The 23,648-nt window shown below is 38.6% G+C and overlaps 2 protein-coding genes across 2 annotated transcripts; both read right to left on the reverse strand.

Moving 5' to 3' along the window:
- Positions 1 to 1,111: 1,111 nt before the first annotated feature.
- clic1 (chloride intracellular channel 1) lies at positions 1,112 to 6,418 on the reverse strand. Its single transcript, XM_058618626.1, has 7 exons — positions 6,268 to 6,418; positions 5,959 to 6,006; positions 4,458 to 4,567; positions 3,209 to 3,334; positions 2,026 to 2,132; positions 1,600 to 1,781; positions 1,112 to 1,472 (listed from the first exon to the last, which is right to left on the reverse strand). Exons 2-7 carry the CDS (start codon positions 5,998 to 6,000, stop codon positions 1,311 to 1,313), a joined length of 729 nt encoding a protein of 242 aa, XP_058474609.1. The 5' UTR covers positions 6,001 to 6,006; positions 6,268 to 6,418; the 3' UTR covers positions 1,112 to 1,310.
- A 2,273-nt stretch (positions 6,419 to 8,691) lies between these two features.
- On the reverse strand, positions 8,692 to 11,662 carry lye (lymphocyte antigen-6, epidermis). The gene is made up of 4 exons (XM_058618628.1): positions 11,595 to 11,662; positions 11,455 to 11,508; positions 9,889 to 9,999; positions 8,692 to 9,164 (listed from the first exon to the last, which is right to left on the reverse strand). Exons 2-4 carry the CDS (start codon positions 11,504 to 11,506, stop codon positions 8,941 to 8,943), a joined length of 387 nt encoding a protein of 128 aa, XP_058474611.1. The 5' UTR covers positions 11,507 to 11,508; positions 11,595 to 11,662; the 3' UTR covers positions 8,692 to 8,940.
- Positions 11,663 to 23,648: the final 11,986 nt, after the last annotated feature.

Raw genomic sequence — 23,648 nt, forward strand, 5'->3', positions numbered from 1 at the left:
TAACTGTACAAGGCCTCGTTCCCTCAAATTTGATGTAATCTCAATATGAAGCTTGTGTGATTACGGAAAGACACTTTGGCAGCTGAGGTGGTGCTGATATTTTTAGCTGAATCAGCTTGTGTGAGGTACTGGTGAATAGTTTGATTTCATAGGCAATTTGATTTCTGTTTTTACAGTGACGGGGAATAAAAGCAAGGCTGTAGTTTAGAGTGTGTGTGTGTGTGTGAGAGAGAATGTGTGTGTGTGTGTGTTTATTTCTGAAAGCAACGTGATCGACATGAACAAGCTCAGCAACTGAACTCACTTTCCCTCTATTTACAGTACTTTACACATCGTTTACTTCATTCATTTTTAATCACTGTATTATCATCATTTATTTTTCCCTTTTTCATTCCTGCCAATTTGTTTTGTTTCTTCAATCACTTCACTTCAAGTTCACAGAACTGCAACCAGGCTCCTATTGGACGATACCAGCAGTCAATCACATGAGCGTACTCTCATATAAAAATGATTGTATATATAATTGTCTAATACAATATTCTCTTGGCGTAATGTGACATTTTAACCCTTCTGTTTCCGACAGGATTTGGCATGCGTATTTCTCATTACCGTAACTCCCAGAATAGAAAATTCAAACACGGACTGGCGATCTGTCAAGGGTGTGACCCCGCCTTTCGCCCTATGTCAGCTGAGATTACCCCGTGACCCTCATGTGGAGGATAAAGCGGTAGAAATGGATGGATGGATATGAGAAAGCAGAGAAATAGAGCTTTGTGCCCATATACTTGTCATTACGGTAGAACTTCTGCGGAACGACCGTCCAATCACAGACAAGATTCACCTCACTCGTTGAATTTTTTTTTTGACAATTCTACAGCCATAAAATCAAAATAAATCATCATTATCATAATGGTCATAAGAGGGTGAACTAGAAAGCTAATTTGTTTTTTCTTGTAGTCTAAAAAAAATAAAATATAGCTATTTGCATATCATGAAATCATGAATTTTCAGATGGATGAATGTGGAAACTTTCCATAGAGGCTGTCAGCTTCTGTGTGTATTTGTATGTGCACATATCGTTTTAATTCCAAACTGTTTTGCATTTACAAAACATAATGCAGGCAGATAAAACAATTAAAAATATCAACGTTCCTGCAGTTTTCGAGTACATTATAGAGACAAATTAACAGATCGATCATATTGCTTTCAGACTGAATCATTGATGTGTGCATGTGTTGTTTGTTTTGGGGCTATTTTGGGGCTATGTTGTTCTGCTGGTGCATGTGCGAGTCGTGCATCCTGCTGTCCTCCTACTTGAGAGCTTTGGCCACGCAGGAGTAGGCGATGTGGATCTCCTGGTCACCGGGGCAGGTGGAGGCGAACTCCTCCCGTGCGTACGCTGCGTTCAGGTACCTCCAGAGGTTGGTTAGATACTCGGGGATGTTGAATTGTCGGTACTTCAAACACACCACCTGGAGTCAGCAAATCACTTTCACTTTCAGGCTGAACGCACTGATTCATAATACTGCATATGAGATGTTATTAAATACTGTTCAGTTCATAATCCGATTTAAGCGGAGGCTAAAAACAGAGGATTACCTTCACGATGTGGAGCTTTGGCAGCAGGTTGCAGTCAGCCAGAGTGAGCTGTTGGCCGTCCAGGAAGGGGCGGGAAGAGACGGTGACCTCATCAGCACTATTCTCGTCAATCTCGTCAGGAAGCGGGGAGCCGAGGTAGTCGTCCAGCTTCTTCAAAGCCTTCAGCAGGCCTTTCTCTAAATCTGAGTGCACATGTGCACACAAACAAATGAGAAAACTCAGCACAAGATCAAAGATAAAGCAACAGTTTATAATCTGCTCTCATTTTAGACAAGAGAATAACTCAATTTAACTTAAACACACAGAGCAACAGGTGACAGTTTTGCAGCGAGACCAAAAAGCTCTGACACATGTTATTTATTTATATGGAGAAGCAATTTTGTTTGATTTTAAACAGCTGAATTTTACGAATGAAGATAAACGTACTCTCGTTTGCCTGCGGGTTTGAGTTCTTGATGTAAGCAGAGAATTTGGAGAAGACGTCCATGCCTGCTGTGTTGGACTCTGGGTTACGAGCAGCCAGACGTGGATATCTAAGCAACAGAGAGATGGATAATAGTCATTCACATATGATTATCACAATCATGCGAATACATTTTTTTTCCTCACTTTAATTGAGGGGGAAAAAAGTGTTTAATTACACCCACGTTGTATTTGTGTACAGATTTTGTTTATTTGTACATGTATTTGTAGATATATTATATCTATTATATAGACCCTTTTGGTGTATACGAACATCCCAAGCCTAGCGAGAATGCGCGCACAGTTTGGGGTCAGAAAACGTAAACGTAACAGGTAAGCGTCCGCGGTCCTCCACCGAATTATTCTGAATATGTTCTTTCGTTGTCGATGAAGGACCGCGAACAATACTTAAATAAATTAGTACTAGTAATAGTCAGCCTGACCCAGCTTGATGATATTAGCAAGTGGCCAGATATCCCATGTTTACTTGTCAACGTGCTAGCCGGCCGGCAGCTAACTACAAGCTAGCTAGCTAGCCAAGACCACAACATAACTTTAGGCGGCATAGGTTTCATATACATATGTGCATTAACACACATTTCTGTGAAATCCAGGCTTTTCATGGTAACTTTCTAACTTACATGAAATGAAGTGAGCACTACTACAAATGCTAACTGCAGTAGCATCACGCCAGTCTTCTCTTTTTAATGTTTGGAGCCACAGACGATGTCTATTTTTTTGAAAGGGATGAGATCCAGTAGAGATTCTGAAGAACTTGCTGGTTCTATTTTCACAGCCAATTATGCTCCAAGTAGGCATCTTATGTGTCGGACTGTTGTACAAGTTAATGGTACGAGTGTATTTTCTGTGTGCGCACATTTCAGTGACGTAGCCCTCGAAAGAGTCTTTCTTGCAGTGTCATTATTTATCATTTAGAGCTGTTAAGTCTAAAGAATGTTCACCCAATGCACTGTAAAAATAAACCGTATGTGCGGCTTCAGCATCATATCAAAATTGTGTTTTTGAACATATTTTGTGACTTAAGAGGAACAAAAACATGCCGCGTCATCTTTTTGACACCAGATTGGATGTCAGTCGCCTTATCATATCAGATCTCAAAAGCACAAAGCTGTAAAGCTGAGATTACTTGGGAGGGCACAGTCTTTCCTCCAGGAACTCCTCGATCTTGTTGGTGTCGGTTTTCACCTCGCTGCCGTACAAAAGGAAGGGAGGCTGAGCACCAGGAGCCAGGTCCTTCAAGATGTCCGGCTTCCTACAGATGGACGGGAACAGGAAACATCAGACAGAGGAAGGAGAGAGTGAGAAAGAGAGAGAGAGTGAGATGGATTTTCCAGAGTGATAGAAAAGAGGAAGGAACAAACTAAAAATACAAAGCAGATATGAGGCTAGATATCATCTTTAGGAAGTTGCTCATATGTTTTAATGCCTGCTAAATGACTAAATGACCCAAGACATTGATTTCACGGTACATTAAAACAGTGGGCGGACATTCCTCTGTTGTGCCAACAGAAGCTTGCAGCAGAGCCAGAGAAGACAAAAAACAAACCCAAACAATACACAATGAGTGAGTTTCCATGCACATTCAACTGTACTATTGTCCTCGTCCCACTATATACATTGACTAGAGCGGACTTGATTAAATGAATGAAGTGTGTCCGCCTCCACTGTGCTAGCTGGTGATACGCCCCCTTTTTAGCTTGTGAGTATTACATAGACAATTTATGTTTAGTTATTAACAATGTCGATCTCTGTGCAGAGTTTTCCTACCAGTGCCTTTATGGGGCCCTAAGCAGACATTTATTTTGAAAGCTGAGAAATTGCACTTCAAAGACAACATGTGGTTATTACGGTAATTTCAGGGAGCTGGAGAATCAGTGTCTTTGGTTTTTAAAACTAAAAGCAATTTTCAACAACAAAATAAAACCAAATAACTTCAGATAAACACTATTTAGATCTCTAAAAGTATCTACGGATATCTAGTGTATCGGAAGCAGCTACTTAGTTCTCTTATGCCTTTGACCAGCTATGTTGTTCATTCACATTCAAGCTAACAGAGCATATAATTAGTCTCATTCTCTGTCCAAAAAGCGTAACGGCCTGGATTTCACCATCCTTTTGTTGCTGTTGTCTTCTGTGTATCGGCTTCTATTCTATTATTTCCATGTATTATACTGGGGTGGGAACTTTGGTGCTTGGGCACAATGCCCAAGCAGTTTAAGTATGACTCTGATCTGACTAAAGGTATAAATCATTTACTCCCTATTGCATTATCTGGGTGCATTAGTCCGAGAAAGTCAATTTAAGTCGGACTAACACAATACTTTTTGACTAATGTCATGTAAACGTTGTGACAGATGAAAGGTGTGTGTTTTCACCTCTTCATATCCACGGTCGTGACGTCAAAGGTGACTCCTTTCAGCCACAGCACCATGAAGAGACGCTGGGAGAAAGGACAGTTTCCGATGCTTTGACCATCGTTCCCCGCCTTCAAAACAAAAACAACAGAATTATGAAGAGTTTTAAATGTACTGCGTGCAACATTTACTATGTCACTCTTTCATCTCCTTTGCTAAATCTACTGTACTACAACTACCGTTTTTGTCACAAGGTTTTTATTTATAACAATTTTGTTATAAACTGTAAAACATTCAGTTACAATAAAATGCACAAACAATTGCTGACAATTTTAACAATAGACGCTGTTAGTTCCAAACACTCAAGTCTGGCTGATACACCTCTTTTTAGAGAGAATAACAAGCAGATGCGTCCACCATGAAAACAGCTGTTAGTACAAATCACTGTTGCATTTGTGTGGAGCTTTTCCTCCTCTGAGGAAATGATCACACAGCTTTTGCTTTGTGTGGCTGTGGGGAAGTCATATTTCATGTGAAGTCACTGTAAAGCTTCATCAAGGATTTGTACTACAGCACATAAACATGAGGGCAGTCATAGTTCATTCTGGAAACGTCTTTTTACCACAGACCATGTGAAACTAAACACAAATACTCTCAAGTGTCACTGAGAAGTTTTCAGATCAATTTGATACAATATAATAAATAAAGTGAAATGCCGTTTTTAAAATGTTTCTATGTTCTCTGACAATTTAAAGTGCAAAATAAATGCAAAACATATTAGAAACAGAAAATATTCACATTTAAGAAGCTGAAAAATCATCATTGACAATGGGTTTGATTGCAATTCAAATTACAAATTACAATAATCACTCTCAGTTCCCTGATTTCAGCTTCTTAAATGTGAATATTGTATTTATTTCTCTCTGACAGTTTAAACAAGACATTTGAGGATGTCGGGTTTTTTTAACCAACCATTTTAAAACATATTAAGTGATGAAATAATGAGTGGTGATGAAAATAGCCATTACAGTTGCAGAGTACTGCTGACTGTGGTGAATAGAAACCAGGGTTTAGAGAAGTTACAAGAGCATCTTTCAGCCATGATGAAAAAACCAGAAGAGGGCGGTGGACCATGTTCACATGTTCACACAGAGGAATCATTATTGAAACTTGTGTCAGAGCATGAGGAGATACAGAGCCTGTTTTTTGGCTCTAACTCTAACATGGGATTAGGCTGCCTGGCCAATATACTAAATATAGATTATCTTAATGTGCATTTAATCAGATTAGACTTCATGCTGTTTATAAGCCTGCTCGAGGTGGTCCACACTGACATTGACTAAAAATACACCGCAGGAAGTCAAAGATATAGAAATAAGCTATCGGTTTGTAATGTTAATAACACAGAGATAGAAGTAGAAGGAATGTGATAATGTCAAAAACGCATTAAAGTCGCATTCTGTCGCAGTGACAGCGTCACTTACAGGGTGTGACTTTTCTTTTCCATCATTCACTCGCTTACCTTGACAAAAAGTTCCACTTTGGCCTGAACTGCGTCGCTCATCTTCACCTGTAACGCACACAACGGTGTTTATTTCACAAATAAGTGGAAATAAATCCCAAAGCTGTTTTTTTAAATGAACAAAAAAAAGCGGTTCTGAAACTCGGACAGAGCCGAGCCCCATCTTCCGCTGTACGACTCCCGCCGTAGAGGCGACAACTTGACAAAAGTGAAAGATTTGTAAACGCAGCGCGCGGTCTCTTAACAAAGTAACAAACCAATAACAGACGTTGTAACAACGTTAGTGATTAATGAGTGAGTTTAAATTACCTCAACGTGCTTACAGTCGTCGCCTGTTGCTGCTGCTGGTCGTTGGTTTCTCCTCCTCCCAGAACTGTGCTGTTACTGCTGCTGCTGCTGCTTACTTACCACACACACACACACACACAGGCACACAGCGTCCATTTCCTGCTGCTGCTGAGCTGTCTCTGTGTCTCTGCACATGAAGTGACGTTCAAGGCCGAGTAAAAACAAACTCCATGGCTCTGAAGTCACACTGACCGTACGAAGGACAGTCTTGTATAAAGTAGCTTAAAGGGATACTTGACTAAAAGTTACCAGAAAATAAATGACTTTGGTAGAAGTTGAAGTCACTTTTTTAGTCTATGATATTTAGTATCAAAAGTCATTTTCTGATATAAAATGTACTCAAGTAGTAAAAGTAGCTAATTTCTGGCTCTGCTGATCCTGACACTTAACCCCATGTTGCAGCGTTTGAATGGGTGAAAACTAGACCATTAACTCTTCTTCTGATTTGATTTGGTAGTAACGACTTGAGTAACAAAGATAGTTACAGGAAATGTAGTGGAGTAAAAGTTAAAGCTGCTAGAAATATCAAAGTAAACTATTCTATTTTGCTATAATTAGATGTATTTCAGTCTTCATACTTTTCTGCTTCCCTCAGTTCCATCCACTGACATTAACCTCAAGTTATTAAGGTAGTTAATGAGACACTGTGGCATCAGGTCACAAGGCAAACACTAATGAGTAGCTGTGATCCATTAAATTAAACAAAAACAAAAGACAACACACTGGCATATTCCTTATAAGAAGTTACAGCAGAGTTGGTAAAGCATATTATGTCATTAAGGGTGAAAAAGTGCTTATTGTCAGTGGTCAAGGAATCCTGCAATTATTTAGCCCATAAAATAAATTAGAGTAAATGATGAAAAACATGACGCTGGTTTTCCGTCTGATCTACACTTTTACCTTTTAAAAGCACAATTAGTTATTTTTCGGGAGCAGGAGCAGTGGGCAGCACTTATCTGCACCCAGGGAGCAATGGGGATTTGGTGCCTTGCTCAGTGGCACATCGGCCACAAGCACAATTCCTACCCCCTTGGCCATGGGCATGTCTGTGTGTCTGAGAATTTACCAATAGAAAATTTGGGAATTTTCTAGAAAAGTACAACAATTACAAACATTAAATTTAAATCGACTAATTGTTGATTTAATTTGAAGTTACAGAAGTTACATTTCTGTAACCTGCAGTGTTATCAGAGGCCAGCAGAGGGAGCCATTTAGCTGTACTTCATATGCTGCCTTCACAGAATACAGAATAAGTGGAAAAACTTACACTACAAGACTGGCACAAACATGTGGAACATCTTGTTACTGGTTACTGGTCAAACCAGATACTTCATGAAACACCAGAAACAGTGTTTCAGCAAGTTCCAAACTGGAATCTCGTGAAAATAGGCTTTAATTTCAAAAACGTTAGTTAGTATATTGTATATTGTGTATATAGTCAATAAAATAATAATAAAACAGGAGAGTTTTGCACACTTATGTCCTACAAATGTATAAATAACAACACTTAAATTACAATAATTCATATAACTGGCCAAAAGTGTAATTTAAATACGTTATGATTCTTCAGATATAGCTTTTGAGTGTTTTGACCTATTTGTACTATGCTATTTCTCACAGTTTATTTTACTTTGAAAGGTTTGGTGCTGGATTTCAGTGAAGTTGTATTTTGTAACTAACTGGATTCTTGGTATGGAGAAGTGATGTAGTTTTCACGACACTCTCCAAAACTCTGGTTTATCTGGTTAGTCTGTTTTGGCAAAGGGTGGAGTAACATGAACCATATCACACCATGACAATAGAAAGCACCAGATTTAAGATTAGGATTGATCAATGTCAAAATACATGACGCAACAGGGTCAGGGGTGTGTGTGTGTCTTTTTAAAACATGTCACACACATTATATCACAACTTATTATGGATAAATGCACTAAAGTTATTCATTTATCACTGAGGTAAAGAAGATAGAAAATGCAGTGTTCCATTCAAACAATTGCCTTAATTGGGTTAATATAATTTTTATTAGACATTACAAAGAAATACCTACATTTAAGGCTTTTCACTCTGGTTCAGCCTTTACACAGATATAAACACAGACCGGCCACTTTATTAGGTACAAGACACCAAATAAAGTGGTTGTAATGTTTTGTTTTTGTGCCTGTGGTGACACAGACTGATGGACAGAAGCATAATAGCTATTCTAGTAAAATAAGATGGCAGCAAACTTAAACTTAACCAAGGAACTAATCCTGGTTTCTGTAAAACAAGTGAGGTGAAAGGAATGTATGAAGAGAACTGTAGGTTAAGAATTAACCCCGGTTCATCAGTGGTTCAGCAAAAGAAATGACACAGTGGAGCTTTAAATAAATTAGTAAAGACATGAAACTAAATTATTATTTTATGTTAAAAACAACAATCTGATTTTTTTTAACAATGATGATGCATGGATTTTATGAAAATGACAGTGTCTTATAAACAATAAGAAAAGGGTTCTCAACATTGGAAACAGTTTAATTTAAAGCGTTAGTTACAACAGTTTAATAAACTGATGCAGGAATACAGACTTTCTTTTACTAGCACTCAGCAAAAACCCTCTCAACAACAGCGGAGACGAGGGAAACAAACCGTGTGAAACTACAACTCGCAGGTGCCCCAGAGAGAGGCCAGCATGGCAGCACACAGCGCCACACTCAGAGAAATGTGGACCGAGGAGGCTCCGTTACACTGATCTGTGTTACAACACTTGAAATCGCTGGTGTAAGCAGCGCCCAGGATGTTGCCGGTCAGAGTTTTCCCACACAAGTCTGAGTCCAGGCAGCCGCGGGTGTGCAGCGTGAGTGACCCTGTGGCATTGAACTCTGAGAGGGTCAGAGGTCAGAGGTGTGAGAGAGAAAGAGAAAGAGAGAGAGATAATTAATGGATACATTTTTTTTAAAAACTACGAAAAAAATGTATACGAACTGCGAATGAAAAACTACAGTCTCTATCCAGTGTAATGCATCATATAATAAATAAATTATAAAAACAGCTACAAATAAAGCTCATAAAAGGCCAATAAATGCCATACAGGTAGTTTTTCTAGACAAAATATTTTGTGGTATTATGTGAATTTTATAATAAATATTTTATTCATATAAATGATTAGGCTTCAGGAAGAAAGCACCATATACACACATATATGTAAACAATTGCACAATTCATATGATAAGGAACAAATCAAACAATATAATAAGTAAAAAGCCTTATGATCAACATAAAAAAATAAAAGTAAAACACAAGTATTTTAAATGAGAATAAAACCAAATATACAGAGATATAACTCAGTTGCGTGTAATTATTAAAATAAATAGTCCAGACATCATTAAAAACATCCATTGAGGATAAGAAGGCAGACAAATTCCAGTTTGGTTAGATATGAACCAACCAAATGCCCTGATGGAACACCACATTTTCATGTCAGCAAATATACAGTAGGACCAGAAAGACTTGAATTAGATTAATTAATAATATGTAGATGTGTTGAAGGAGCTCCTTTCTGTATTTTTCTATTTGTTCACAATGATGCAGAGAATGTTTTCTTACGTGCTTCTCCGGTATAACACTGCTCCGTCCCATTGTTACACGTGACATCTTTTCCAAACAGGCATTTCCCAAATATTCCGACAGGACACTGATGACAGTTGAGACACTGAGCTGTTCAACGACAACAGAGATTACATTGTTAGGATGACAGTTCACTTATTCAACAAATACAAACTGTAGACTGGATTAAGAATATCCCAAAGATATATTATGTCTTCATGAGCTTCCATTGCACAGTTGCAAAAATACACCACCTGTCCCAAAACATGTCACATGTGCTGTCAGAGGTGACTCCTGGCCTGCTACACCAATCAGGTTTTTCAGGTAAACTCCAGGAGGACAACGTCAGGATTCATTCAGTCATCATTCCTGGTGTCAATCCCAGGGTGTCACATAGAGACAAACAACCATTCACTCTCACACTCACACATGGATTAGTCATCATGTATACTGTAAGATATATATATATATATATATATAATAAGCTTTTCAAAACGATGCAAATGGTTGTCATAATAAAGACCAAGTCTGAGCAGTGTTGATAAAAATCAGGTAGTTTTAAAATCGACTTCTCCCAGCAGGAATATAACAATCCAACAATGATTATGGTTGCTGTCATTTGGATATAAAGTATATGACTGAGTGTAAGTACAAGTATGATTACTGTAAGTACTCGACAATACTTTTATTAATAATACCATTACAGCAGTTATTAAATGTTATTTGTAAACGAAATACAACATTAGATACTAATGTCGCTGTTGGAAGACTGAAGTCAATTCTATTCTTTTTGCTCATCAAATCGTGATGAATCGTGTTCCAGCTTTTATTTCCATGTATGTCCATTGAAATGTTTGCTTGTTAGAAATGGAACGCCACATTTTTGGGTGAGCAAATAAAGAATCAGAATTAGATTTAAATGAATAACATGTAGATGTGTTGAAGGAGCTCCTTTTCTCCTCTTCCTCTTGACAGTGTAGCAGAGCACAGGTTACAGTCTGCTCTACGTTTGCCGTCGTATATAGTATTTCTTAAAGTAACTGCTGACCTTTGACACACTGAGGATATGTAAAATAGTATTACCGTAGGTTTTAGGATCAGAATATAGTGAATAAACTGTGTGGCAGCCTCAGGACCATTCTACATGCCATAATATGTCTGTGATGTCTTTTCTGTTCAATCATGTGATCACTTGAGAGTTTCTCTTAAAGTTATTGATCATTTATTGAATTTAAGTTGGTGTGAAACTGTCACAGAGTTAGTTAGAAATGAGTCTGGATTTCTTAAAAATCTTCTTCTAAATCTTTATTTGTCTCATGATGTTTATAGCAGACATTCAGTTTATAATGAGGTCAGAAAAAACATCCCACATTAGTGATGTTAATATTTTGACTTTGAATTTAGAAAACAGTCGAAACAACAGTATATATATGACACTGTATGTTAGGGCCAGATTTAGCATCACCTTGTATTAGTTTCTAGTTGCTTTCTTTCATAGACAACACACATATAGATCTGTACGCTCTCTGTTTTCACCCCACACATGATTCAATATTTTCAACTTACCAGCTGCGATGAAGGAAATCAGCACAGCCACCGTTTTCCAAAAGGTATTCATCGCTTTCAGGGTTAAAAGAAAGAAAGAAGAGTTCAAAAAGGGTTTCTTTTGTTATTTTTTAAATGACCATTCCCAAAAGTCTGAATACCTGAGTGTGTGTTGAGTGAGCCGCAGAGAGAGAGAAGCAATGACAGGACGAGGACGAGGACTCGACGTGAAGACACGATGTGCAAGAATGAGGTCCGTCAGGTTTTGAGTTTCAGGATCATTAATGACACGTGCTGCCAAACATTCACCGCCCATAATGCAACTTGTGGTCATTACAATACGAGTATATGTACCAAAAACGTCTTTATTTTACTCATAAACATGTCTTAGTTAAAGGTTCCATTTATAATAATAATATAATAACTTACAGCTTCATTTATGGCAGTTAAAGATACATAGTTTGTCTTTAAATTAGTAAGACACCCTCTTAAAACAATATAATGACAGTGGAATAACATCGAAGGTGTATACAGGTGTGACAAAAACAATAGAAACCAGTCTGATTGTCCTTTAGTCTTTTATTGTTTTTAAAAACTTGCGTCAGACAGCTGTTAGTTTGGGCGAGAGTGAGCGTGGTGATGACAATGTGACAGCAGTTGGTCGCACAAAAACAATATAAACCCACAATATACAGGGACATAAAGGACAACATCGACACAGCACGACCAAACTTGACTTCACATTCAAATTTTCGAGTAATTAAGAGCAATAAAATGAATAAAAAGGAGTCTGTATGTCTGTCCAGAGGGAATAAAGGTGTGAGTGAGTCCTCCTGCTGCTGCTGCTGCTGCTGTGTCACTATTATTTTACTGGCTTCCTTAACAGTTTTGGACAAACATTGTTGGTTTTGGAGAGAAACGTTGCCATAAAAAGAGTTTAAACAGGTGCTAATTTACTATAAAATTTTAAATCTGTGCAGAATATAATATCTTGACAGACTAGTCAAGTATTTTTATTTATTTTTTTTAACCCATCCTATCTTAAACTTAAACAGTTTCAACAGTGGCTGTGAGTTTATTGCAATCATTTAATTGGACTTTAATCAATAACTTACACAACAATGATGAAACACTTCCTATAGATAGTGTAAACGGTTACCTGTAATGTATTGTCCATTAGAAATTAAAGCTTTTACTTTGAAATATGAGTTCTGGCATTGTGGACTATTGAATGTGACAGAGGTCCAGATAGAGAGTTTCCTCTTATGTTAAGATCCAGAATATCATATACAAATGTTTATAATCAGCAACTGACTGAAATAAAACTGTAGGGTTTATAAATAAGTAATGTAATAAAGAAAATAAACCCTCTTTCCTTGGATTGAATCAAAAAATAAACTTGATGTACGTAACAGAAAGATGTAAATACAGCATATTTAAAGATCAGCTTCTTAAACTACAATGACTAAATTTAGAAGGAAAGGGTGTGAAGATGAGAATGAGGTGGAAAAAGGAGAAAAGGAGCAGGTGCAGCTGCTCAGTGAGGACACACGAGCTGTGCTGTGTTTACTGTGTTTACTGTTCCATTCAGACTGACTCACCTGATGACACACCTGTCCATGTGACTCAGCCAGACGCTCTGTCATCTTCCCTCGCTCTCAAAGAACAAATGACAAACACAGAGGGAAAGAGAACACAAGCCACAGTGGGATTATGGGATGTTTCAGGCCGGTGTCAGGCTTTAATTTAACATCAAACCAGAGCTTCCCTCATGCCTGAGAGCGGTTCCTTATAATTATGTTACTGAGCCTTCGTGTTCCTGCCTGTGTTTGTTGTTGGTGAAGAGCAGAGTCTGAATTCAACTGTATTTGGACTTTAATTATGAAAAGAACTGTTATAGAAATGAAATGTCATTATATGTAATAAACACACAGAAACTCATTTATTTGTTCCCACACAGTTGGACTTTTTTTTTTCTTCATTTGACCGGCCCCTTTTGACCTGACTCATGTGGCCCCCAGGTCATTTGAGTTTGTGACCCCTGCCTTAAACAGAGGATTTAATGAGATGACCAGCCACACACAGAACACATAATTATACTGCCCTCTAGTGGACAAAAATAATTCTGCTATGAATCTTATGACTACGAATGCATTCAGATACAAGAAAAATAGGAACATAAATTATAATTAATTATCTATCTATCTGGAGTTTTGTGTTGTGTTGACAAGAACATCTGAGGGTTGTACGTGTTTGTTTGTTGCTCAAATGTGTAGTTTACTTTTTATTTACCTTTACCTATTTATCTACCTTTTTTCCTTTATTTACCTTTATCTGATGTAGTTTTTTTTCCCAGTATCTGTAGTTGAAATTCTTCATAAAAATAATTTAATTTGATGCTTTATATTATGTACATACAATAGATGCTGATTGTCTACATGATACAAACATTTATATGACTAATGTCTATTGAGACAAAAAACAGAGAATTAACTGGAAAATATTTGGATGTGATGATTTGCTGCTTTTCGCTGGACTAACACTGCTGTATTTATGAACCCATGTTTTGACTGATTTGATCAATGAATCTGCCACTATTTCTTGTATCATTAAGTATACTGATGTCTTATTTATTTATTATTCTGTAAGACATCAGATGACACAGAACCAGAAATGAGCACATAATCAAAGAAAGATCAGATTAAACAGATTTTAAAGTAAATTCACAGGCATTGTAATTAAACAGTTGAGTAAAACAAGTGTTAAATTCAGTGTGTCTTCGTGAATCTGCATATTCATGTTGTTGATGGTACATTCCAGTAGAGGGCAGTAGACACCTGCAGTAATGCCACAGGCTCCTGACGTCTTAAGATTGACGTGATATCATTGTGTCAGTTTAGTTTGGACCAAACCTCTATTGACTGTTTGCTCAAAGCTTTTTATAGAAGCACTGGGCTTGGCGACAGTAAATGACTGTGTTCCCAGTCTATTATTATCATCATTATTATTATTATTATTATTATTATTATTATTTCTGGATGAGCTGGTTCTTTCGTATATTATTGCAGCTCAGATCCGATGTGAACCACAGCAGAGGCGACACACAGTAAACACAATGTGATGACTCCACGACAATGATTGACCACCATGACTGGAATGTTAATTCACTGGAACTAAACTGCGGGTCATGGACCCTGAGGGGCCGCGGAGGAAAGGAGGAGGGCCCACATAGCGTGATATTAGCTTTTTAGAATTGTGTGTGCGTGCGTGCATGAGTGACGTGTTTATGCATTGTGAGATTTATATTTTAACACCTTTCCTTTCTTATTTATGTCTTTTACTGAGTTAATTTGACAGTATTCATTTGTTTATCTTCGCCCAACTCCCCGTGCAATACTACGCTGTTCTGAGTGCACTGTTTACCTGTATATATATATACTGTATCTTTGTTGTTTGTAGCCTTTGTTGTTTATTTGGTTTTCACACTGTTTTTGTTTCTTGCACATGTTTAAGAGTCTTTATTTCCTTCCCTTATTTCTTATTTTCTACCTGTTTGTGATTGTTGGTGGCTGTAACACTGCAAATTTCCAACATGCGGGACGAATAAAGGATTAGCTTATCTTATCTAACACACATACTAATTGTAAATACACTCTATTGTACTGTGTGTGAACTTATATATACACATAATATATATGTAATACCTTTGGTTCAGCCCAAACCATCTACCTCGCCTATTTACATAATTATTATTATTATTATTATTATTATTAATAATAATAATTATAATTAAATTATTTATTTATTTATTATTATTTACACCAAACCAGTGTCACTCTTGTTTTTTTTTAAACCTAAGAGGGCAGTAAATTCACAAAAGTGGCCTTGTATTAATTTATACTTTAATATTCAAAGTGAAGAACTCAGTGTGGCGATACTGAACGTGAATTAAACAAGTAAACCAGTTAAATGACTGGTTTTCAAAACTTTAAACAGATGAAAATGTGAAATAAATGAGCAAATCAACTCCAAAATAAAACCAAACACATCTAAATCTCTTTAATCTGTTAAAATGATCTTTTCTCCACACAATATTGGGCCCCTCAGTGATCAGGGGGCCCCAAGCAGCCACTTATTAGTTTGCCTCGGGTCGACTCTGACAGAGCAATGACAAGGTAGAGTCATATTTCCTTGCATGTGTACACATACTTGGAAAATAACACATTCAGATCATTTTATCGTCTCTCATCTCAATTTATCCTATAACTACAGTATATGTAAATACATTTTAACATTTAAAACTATCTGCAATCACAAAAATAACTCTTTTCTTGAGCGTTTCTAAAGACTTTTATTCAACTATTTATTCAATGAGAAGAGATTTTTTACACCTTTTTTAATGTCACCTTGTTTACACTTAAGACTGATAACGGTCAACAAGATGAATATCAACTGATACTGACTATATCTGGCACATGTGCCACTGATATCTTTAACAATTCATGGGTTGATGGACCAGAATTCATGTCTGATGGGAAAGTTATTGGAAATAACAAATGTATATACTAGGATCATTATGTGAATATTCCTCTTGTTCATAATGGAAGATAAAATATTCAGGATATTCATACAAGACAATTTCCAAGTGGAATCTATTGTGGCAAAGCAAATATTTGGTATTTTAAGATAATAAATATGAATTTGCAAGTTGACACATACTACAGCCGAACGTGACCCCCCCCCACACACACACACACTCCTTTCATTAACACTGACACAAGACGAGCCATTAGGCCTTCATTATGTGAAAAAGTGTATCCTGACTTTACCTCTGTGGTGGGGTGGCAGTGGGGGGTTGCAGGGGTCAAACCTGTTAACCTCTCCATTGAAGATCACATCATCATGGGGGGGGGGGGGTGATGTGCTGGTCTCTACACCTTCAGGAACACAAACAGACACCGTGATCCTGCAGACAGAACGTAGCTTTCAGCACCAGGCAAACATTTGATCCGAGCAGGGATCAGCACAAAAACCCTCATCCCCCATTAGCTTGGCGCGTTTCACTCCATTGCTTGTTTTTTATGGTGCAAAGATTTGCATGGACGCAGCTCAGTGCTGCCATAAACCGCTCATCAAATGCAGGTTTAGAAGAAACTGGAATGATGGTTGTACATCAACGCAGGAATCAGAACCTTAAACGGTTTATATGAAGGTTAGGAATGATTATTAATCGATGACTAATTATTTGTTTAACAATGAAAACAAGCCCTCAGAATTTTCAGCTTCTTAAATGTAAATGTTTTCTTGTTTCTTGCAGCTTTACTGAACGTTACCAAACCTAAAAAGTCTCACTATCCCTCTTAAAAACGTCTTGAACAGAGGAGAAGAAAAGCAAGGGATGGTGGAGATGTGTTTAAATATAGATGTCTGAAAGTGGAGAGGAAGTTAAAGACAGATGAAGATCAAGACCAAGTTACTCTATCTGTGAGGGCTTGTGTTTTTGCAAGACTTTTATTTTGTAGTCTTTATTTTGTAGTGTTTCCTGTTTCCCTGGTGCTGGTTGGTGGACTTCCTGGCAGGTGCTGTGATTGCTGTCTGATTGCTCATTCAAATCACCTGTGGCAGCTGTTGGCTCACTGAGTATTTAAGCTCCAGTCTTCTGCTCGGTTGTCGCTAGATTGTAGAGTACGAAGTGCTGGTGGTTTTTGTTGAGATTTTTTTTCCCCCAGTACTAACTTTATGTCGTTTCACTTGCCATTCATGGAGTACACAGACCACAGACGTGTCAGACCACAGAGCCACAGCCACGTGGAGACACCACTGCCTCCACCTCTAACACTGCCTCCGCCTTGTCCCTGGTCAGTACCGGTCAGTACTTTTATCTTCTTCTCTTCTTCTCTGGACTTACCTGTGTGTCCTCTTGCAAATCCTGTGTTTGCTTTCCGAGTTGCCTTTAAATTTGACCTGCTTTCCTCTGCTCATCTCTGGGTCTGACCTGTAAACACTACTGCAAATACTTGTGGGTGAATATTTAATATACATGTGATGTTTTTACAGTGCGTTAATGTTGCCTTGTCGTCATCATCATGTGATAATTCCACTGTTGCTATAGTGATGGTGATGTCTGCCTTTACTGCAGAGGTCTGAAACTCAAATGATCTATGGGTCACTGAATGTCTAGTTTGGTCAGTAGGGGGCCGGTCAACTCTTTTTTATTTTATATATGGAAGGATATATAGTTCACAATATAATCATATTTATGATGCAAAATTAATATTTTAATAAACAACTTGCGGAAATAATCCATTATAATTACGTATATATATAATATTAAGTGGTGGGCCACATTAAATTGATTAGGGGGCCAAGTTTGTGCGCAAAAAAAAAGAGAGAGTTCTGTTTAAACATGATTTTTATCGGCTGGTTATCAATCTGATGCTTGGAAAGTTGAAGGTTTCAACATTGTGGACCCACAATGCAGTTCTGTGACGCTTGAGGCTGCAACTTTCAGAGTTAATAAGCCTTTCAGTTAACACCTCCACCATGTATGGTTGTGTCCCGTCAGGAAACTTTGGCAAACATGCTCCCAATTAGGATAGCAGTCACCATGTTAATTAAACACACACACTCATTTTCTGCTCTTGCTTTTCACACAACTGGATTTAACCTCTCTGATTTGTACAAAAAAAAAGCACTTCTTAAAATAACTGTATGCAAAAAAACAAGCAGAAAGTGAAGCTGTTCAACCGCCCCAGGATTTTTGGAACAACTTGTTTGTTGTTGGAGTGCAGCCTGTGGTATTAACCCATGACCTCGGTGCCCTTTGACCCGCAGAGCGACGGCTCCATCCACGCGTCAGGGAGAGCACAGAACACAGGCAGAGCTGCTAGGGAGGGAGGGGGGGGAAGAAAAGCACAATTGGAGTCGTTTTGGCGAACACAGGATCAAAAACACAGTGTCAGGCGACCGGATACATAATCTGTCTGCAGGAAAAGTGTCAACAGATGCCACAGGCGGCAGGGAGGTAGGATTAGGAGCCGGGCTTTGTTAAGTGATGTGCAAGTGAGCAGGTTAAAACCCTAATTAAGCTCACGAGATCAAGCTTCAAACTACACATACAAATAATTCAACATAATCAGGCTTTAGTGTTTGAATTTAAGACGCTTCCAGACTTACACGCACATCATAAATGAATCCCTCAGCTTCTCAATTATTGTGATTAAAGCGGGGATAAAGTTGTCATTATGGTGTCAAAACTCTCACAGTGATAGAAAAAAACAAACGAGACGAACAGTGTTTATAAAAGCCTTCCTTTCGCTTTGGTTCTGATGATTTGATTTATGATATAAAGGAACTGCACTTTTCTATATCCAGAACACAACCTTGGAACTATAGCATCATGAATTCACGCCGACGCGAAATAAAGACACTTACAAAATATTCATAGAAGCTGGAATCTGTAAACATTCTTCAGAGTTGCTATATGAATGACTTAATCTATAGATTGATAAACCAAAGCACTTTTATTGATCCTGAAATGTTTGTGTTACACCAGCATCAGGACCCTGACAACTCTTGAAATGCAAATATACACATAAAATATGCCTTAAACTGAGGAATAGATTAAATGTTGGTCAGTATTACAAACTAAAATGATTTATAATCCTGTCTGTCAAAGTAATTTGTTAAAGGTGCTTTACAAATGAAATTATTGCCTTTTTTTATTATTTAAGCTTCAATTATTTTGATTGCATTGTACCTTTTTGCTCATCCTTGCAAAGTATTGTCCTCTCTTCATTTAATATCTTGTAATCTTTGTTGATCCTGCACCTTTATTATTTAAAATCCTATTCTTCTCTTGTTACGGCGTTTGTTCGTGCACCAAAACACCAACGCAAATCCCTTGTATGTGTATGAACACATACTTGGCAATGAAACGGGTTGTGATCTGGTGTGTTTAACTTGTCAAGGATTATAATTATTTGATCACCTACAAGCGTCTAATCCAACAATAATAATAATAAAAAAAGGATTTTGTAGCAGTATGAAAATACCTCTTGAGGAAAAACCAAGAAATCATGCACACGACATTCAGATATTTCACTCGGTTTGAGCTTGTATCAGGTTTAGGTTAAGTTCAGGATGTGTTTTTGTTTTCATGCTGCTGGAGAGCTTGAATTTTCCTTACTTAGTTTTGGGAGAACAGCATGTTCAGTACTTTTTCTAAAGGTGCTCACGCTCACAATATTGTCTTATGGTTACTGGAAAGAATGCTCATGTCAGAGCTCAAGCCGCTCGCAGAGAACGTTCAGGGGAACATTTGGGTTCAATGGGTCAGAGTTCCTGGTTTGACATTGTTGTTCATTTTCCCCTGAACCGCATCCATCAGACACCAGCAGCTCACACAATTTATTGCTGTTTTTTGCTGATCGTTGCCATCCAGCGAGGTTGTGAGGTGTTTCGTGTTAGCACGTATCGTCTGAATAACCACCGTGGGGAGATTTATGTGGATCCTTCAGGCCGTCACAGAGGAATGTGCAGGCGGGCGACCACAAACATCCTTGTGCCACACATGCATCAAAAAGAGTCGAATTGTCTTCAAAGCCCGTCGCCTCCGCCATGTGATACGACTCAGACCTCAGCAAAATAAAGAGGAAAAAAAAAGAAAAAAAAAGGCAGACATCTTGCATTCCTGAGCCCATTCCACAAAGTACAATAACTTCCTTTAATTCTTCGACCGACGACGGCGGAGCCAGGGCACATCCTGTTGTCCTGCTCCTGCAGCCCAGTCAGTCTCCGCCGTTGCCATGGCCACTGGTAAACACTGTATTCATGGTTAATATGTTTGGATGGTAATGCAGTGAGTGAGGAGTGAGAAGATCAGACATGTTTGAGCTGGTGTTATAACATGCTATTGGCTTCTTCACGGTGTCACGGTTTTAAACAGCGCCGCAGAGGGGTGCATGTGCACGCGGCAGGTTCCAAACCTCGTAAATGTCATTTATCCAGAGGCTGAGGTTAGTTTTTAACAACTTAACTTTTTTTTTTTTAGCAACAGAATACGGATGAAATCATCTTATACTTAACACCGAAGCCACTGCAGACGATATTTTAAATGTCTGCACCATTTCATCGTTTTCTGTATATTTCTTGAACTGTTCAGTGTAAAACCTAAAAATGGGATCTTCGTCAGGTTAGTAATGTTTCATTGGATGTGCAGTCATTATGGAGTAACAGGTGTTTAACTCCCAACACCTTTTAATTTTCTTCATATCATCATGTTAGACTGTATCTGAGTTTAAGGTTGTTTAAGGTTGTAATTTCTTTCTTATTTTGGTGTCTAGATTGTTTTTTTTCTGTTGGCTTATCCCTCTCTGGGTGTCGCCACAGATGCCCCTCCTGATGCAACCCATCATTTATTCAGGCTCGGGTCCGGCACTGGCCTAACCTGTGGCTGGGGTCACTTTAGAGAGTTCAATTTAATTTTGAGCAATGGGGATTGGGTATTTTACTCCGATGCACCCCAGCACTTGACCTGTCGGCATTCGAATTAGCAACCCTCCAGTTACAAGGCAAGTTCCCTTTCCACTATTCCACAGGCTGCTGCTACTTCATGTCAAGACAGTAATCCATACAAGTCATTGGTAAATGGTCTGTATACAGTCAGTGTTTTTCTTTGCTGCAGTTTTTTCACCCATTCACTGCTCAGCACATTCACATGCTGCTGGTACACTTTTGGAGCTTTTCCAGTTTGTAGCGTGGCTAGACTCTACAGTATACTGTGGAATTAGATTTGTGTCAATATTTTAACACTTTTCACTAAGCAAACAACTAAAATATAATGTCTCATTCAAAATGATTGCATTTTATTTGTTTGTGCTCCCTGATTTGTTCCTTGCCGCCGTGATTTTTTGTTTGACATTCTGACCATGGGCGGGGCTTAGGAAGCTGTCTGCTGATTGGCTACTGAGTTTTGGAGCGACAGCTCAATGGACCGGAAGTAGTCGAATGCTTGGAGACGCTGTTCCAGACGGAACTCCGTCTGATAAAGTCGCCAAATTAAAATATGACTGAGCGGTTTGTGATTAGGCTCACGATCGCCGGCTTTTGGCAGTGCTGTCTTTAAATATTAAGATTTTGGATGTTGGAGATTAACGCATGTTTTCATTATTTATATTAATTATTTATATTTATTTCTAAGTCTTTCAAACTGATCTACAGTTCAGCGTTGTTCGCTTTGATTCTTGTGTCGGACGTCGCACTCATGACTCTTCCAGTGACGACACTCTCTGACCAATCCGTGGCCGGCAGTCTGCTGACGTCACATTTTAGTATCGGCTCAGCTCACACTAAAAAAGCATCAGGTATCAGGTACTAGCACTAATAGAAAAGCAAAAAAAAACACACCATATGGAATGATTGTCATTGACATACCTTTCTGTCACTAAAGCCTCTTTCACGCTATGAATAAATGAATAGGTATATTCAGGAATTTTAAACTTGGATGAACCCACTAATTAAAAGCAGATTAACACCATTCCCACGCTCTCTAGTGTTTTTATTTTTTTAACCCTTGTGTCAACCGTGCGTCACAAACGCGTCGGAAAAAGAAATGAGTCAGAGGAGGACGATGACGACGTCACTGTCATGGAAATCAGGCTGTGGGTGAGGAAAAATCTCTCCATCACACCACTGCAAAACAAAATAGTTCCTGATCCATCACATAGAACAAAGCAACATCCATTTAACCATGTCAGCATTTTGGCCGCAGTCCGACTACGACGGGCGATTTTTTGACGTGATGTCTGACGCCGTCACCGTATGATTTCCAGCAACAACACTGCAGTTTATAAGACTTGTCTGTGGGGAGGAGATTTTGGTGCATGTCTGTCTCCAGTCCGACCAAGCATATACCTGCAGGAGTAATCAGACTATGAATCACATCATCCATGTACTGTACGTTAGTCTGACTACTGTAAGACTCACTTGAGTTTAGTCAGACTAACGTGTTTACATGACATTAAAACAAATTATTGTCTTAGTCTTAGTAAAATCTGACTTTTAACATGCATGTGAACACACAGATTGTTATGCAGGTGCAGCTTTGTCTTTTGCATTCTGTCCTAGTGCGTCCTGCTATTGCCAGCTTACTTACTTACCTTTAAGTACATATCATTCCATTGGACTAGACTTATACAAGTATATCATGTCAGATATTTGATTTGATGACAATCTTCTGCAGCAGCTTAAATCTGGGCCATTGCTCACTTTTATGAATCATGTGATCGTGTTTATGCTTATTTTTTGGACTTGCTGCTGTTTCATAACCACATTCTTGCTGATAGTCATTTGTCAGCTTCCAACTTTAATCCTTATTCTGTTTGAGAGCGAGAAAAAAGGGAAAGCTAGCAGACTCTCCTGGGTTTACACTGACCCTGGAGGGATGCATTCAACTCCGCTTCCTGCACTGCTGTGTGTCTCAGTCGGAGGAAGCCAGACTGGCAACAGGCCCGCGCTTTAAAGACATGTTTAGCAGTTTGTTTTTTCCTTTTCAAATACAACATATTTTGCATTATACAACAACTCTTGTTTTTCATGCCACTGACATCATGTGTTTTGACATCAGTGCAAGTCATGCTGGGCTCTGAAAGCAGAGCGCTGATGTTACAAGCCCTCATACCCCGATGGGATAAGGATGAGTGGCCATTTGGTATGGACGTAGATAGCAGACATGCAGTCGGTGGCGGTGCATGACATCATGCATCAGGAAGGTGATACCGCCCTCGCCTCTGCAGGGGCAGAGGTCGGCCCGTCTGTCAGCAGACTGAAACATGTCGTCTGTCTGTAAACTGATGACGTTTCATCTGTCAGACAGTTAGTGATGGATCTGCAGCAGACTCTCTCTCATTTAATCGCGAATTACATCAATGACATTTTAATACGGATCTTAAGTTGTAACGTAATGTAAAAGGCAGCGATGAGGGTATTCGTGACTGTACCACTTTTCCTCACGACTCGTCCCGTATCCTGTCATGCTGAGGAGTTTCACGCGTCTTGGAGGAGGCGTATCAGATCGCACACCGGATGCGTACGAACCAGGGCCTAGTTTTCCACAGATCTCATGAGCTCATGTTTTTTTTTAATCTCACATTGCCCCTACACAACCGATCGCAAACACACACAAACAACATTTAAATGCAGCTGCACGGGTGATG

The sequence above is a fragment of the Solea solea genome, chromosome 20 (assembly GCF_958295425.1).
Source record: "Solea solea chromosome 20, fSolSol10.1, whole genome shotgun sequence".
Lineage (NCBI taxonomy): Eukaryota > Metazoa > Chordata > Actinopteri > Pleuronectiformes > Soleidae > Solea > Solea solea.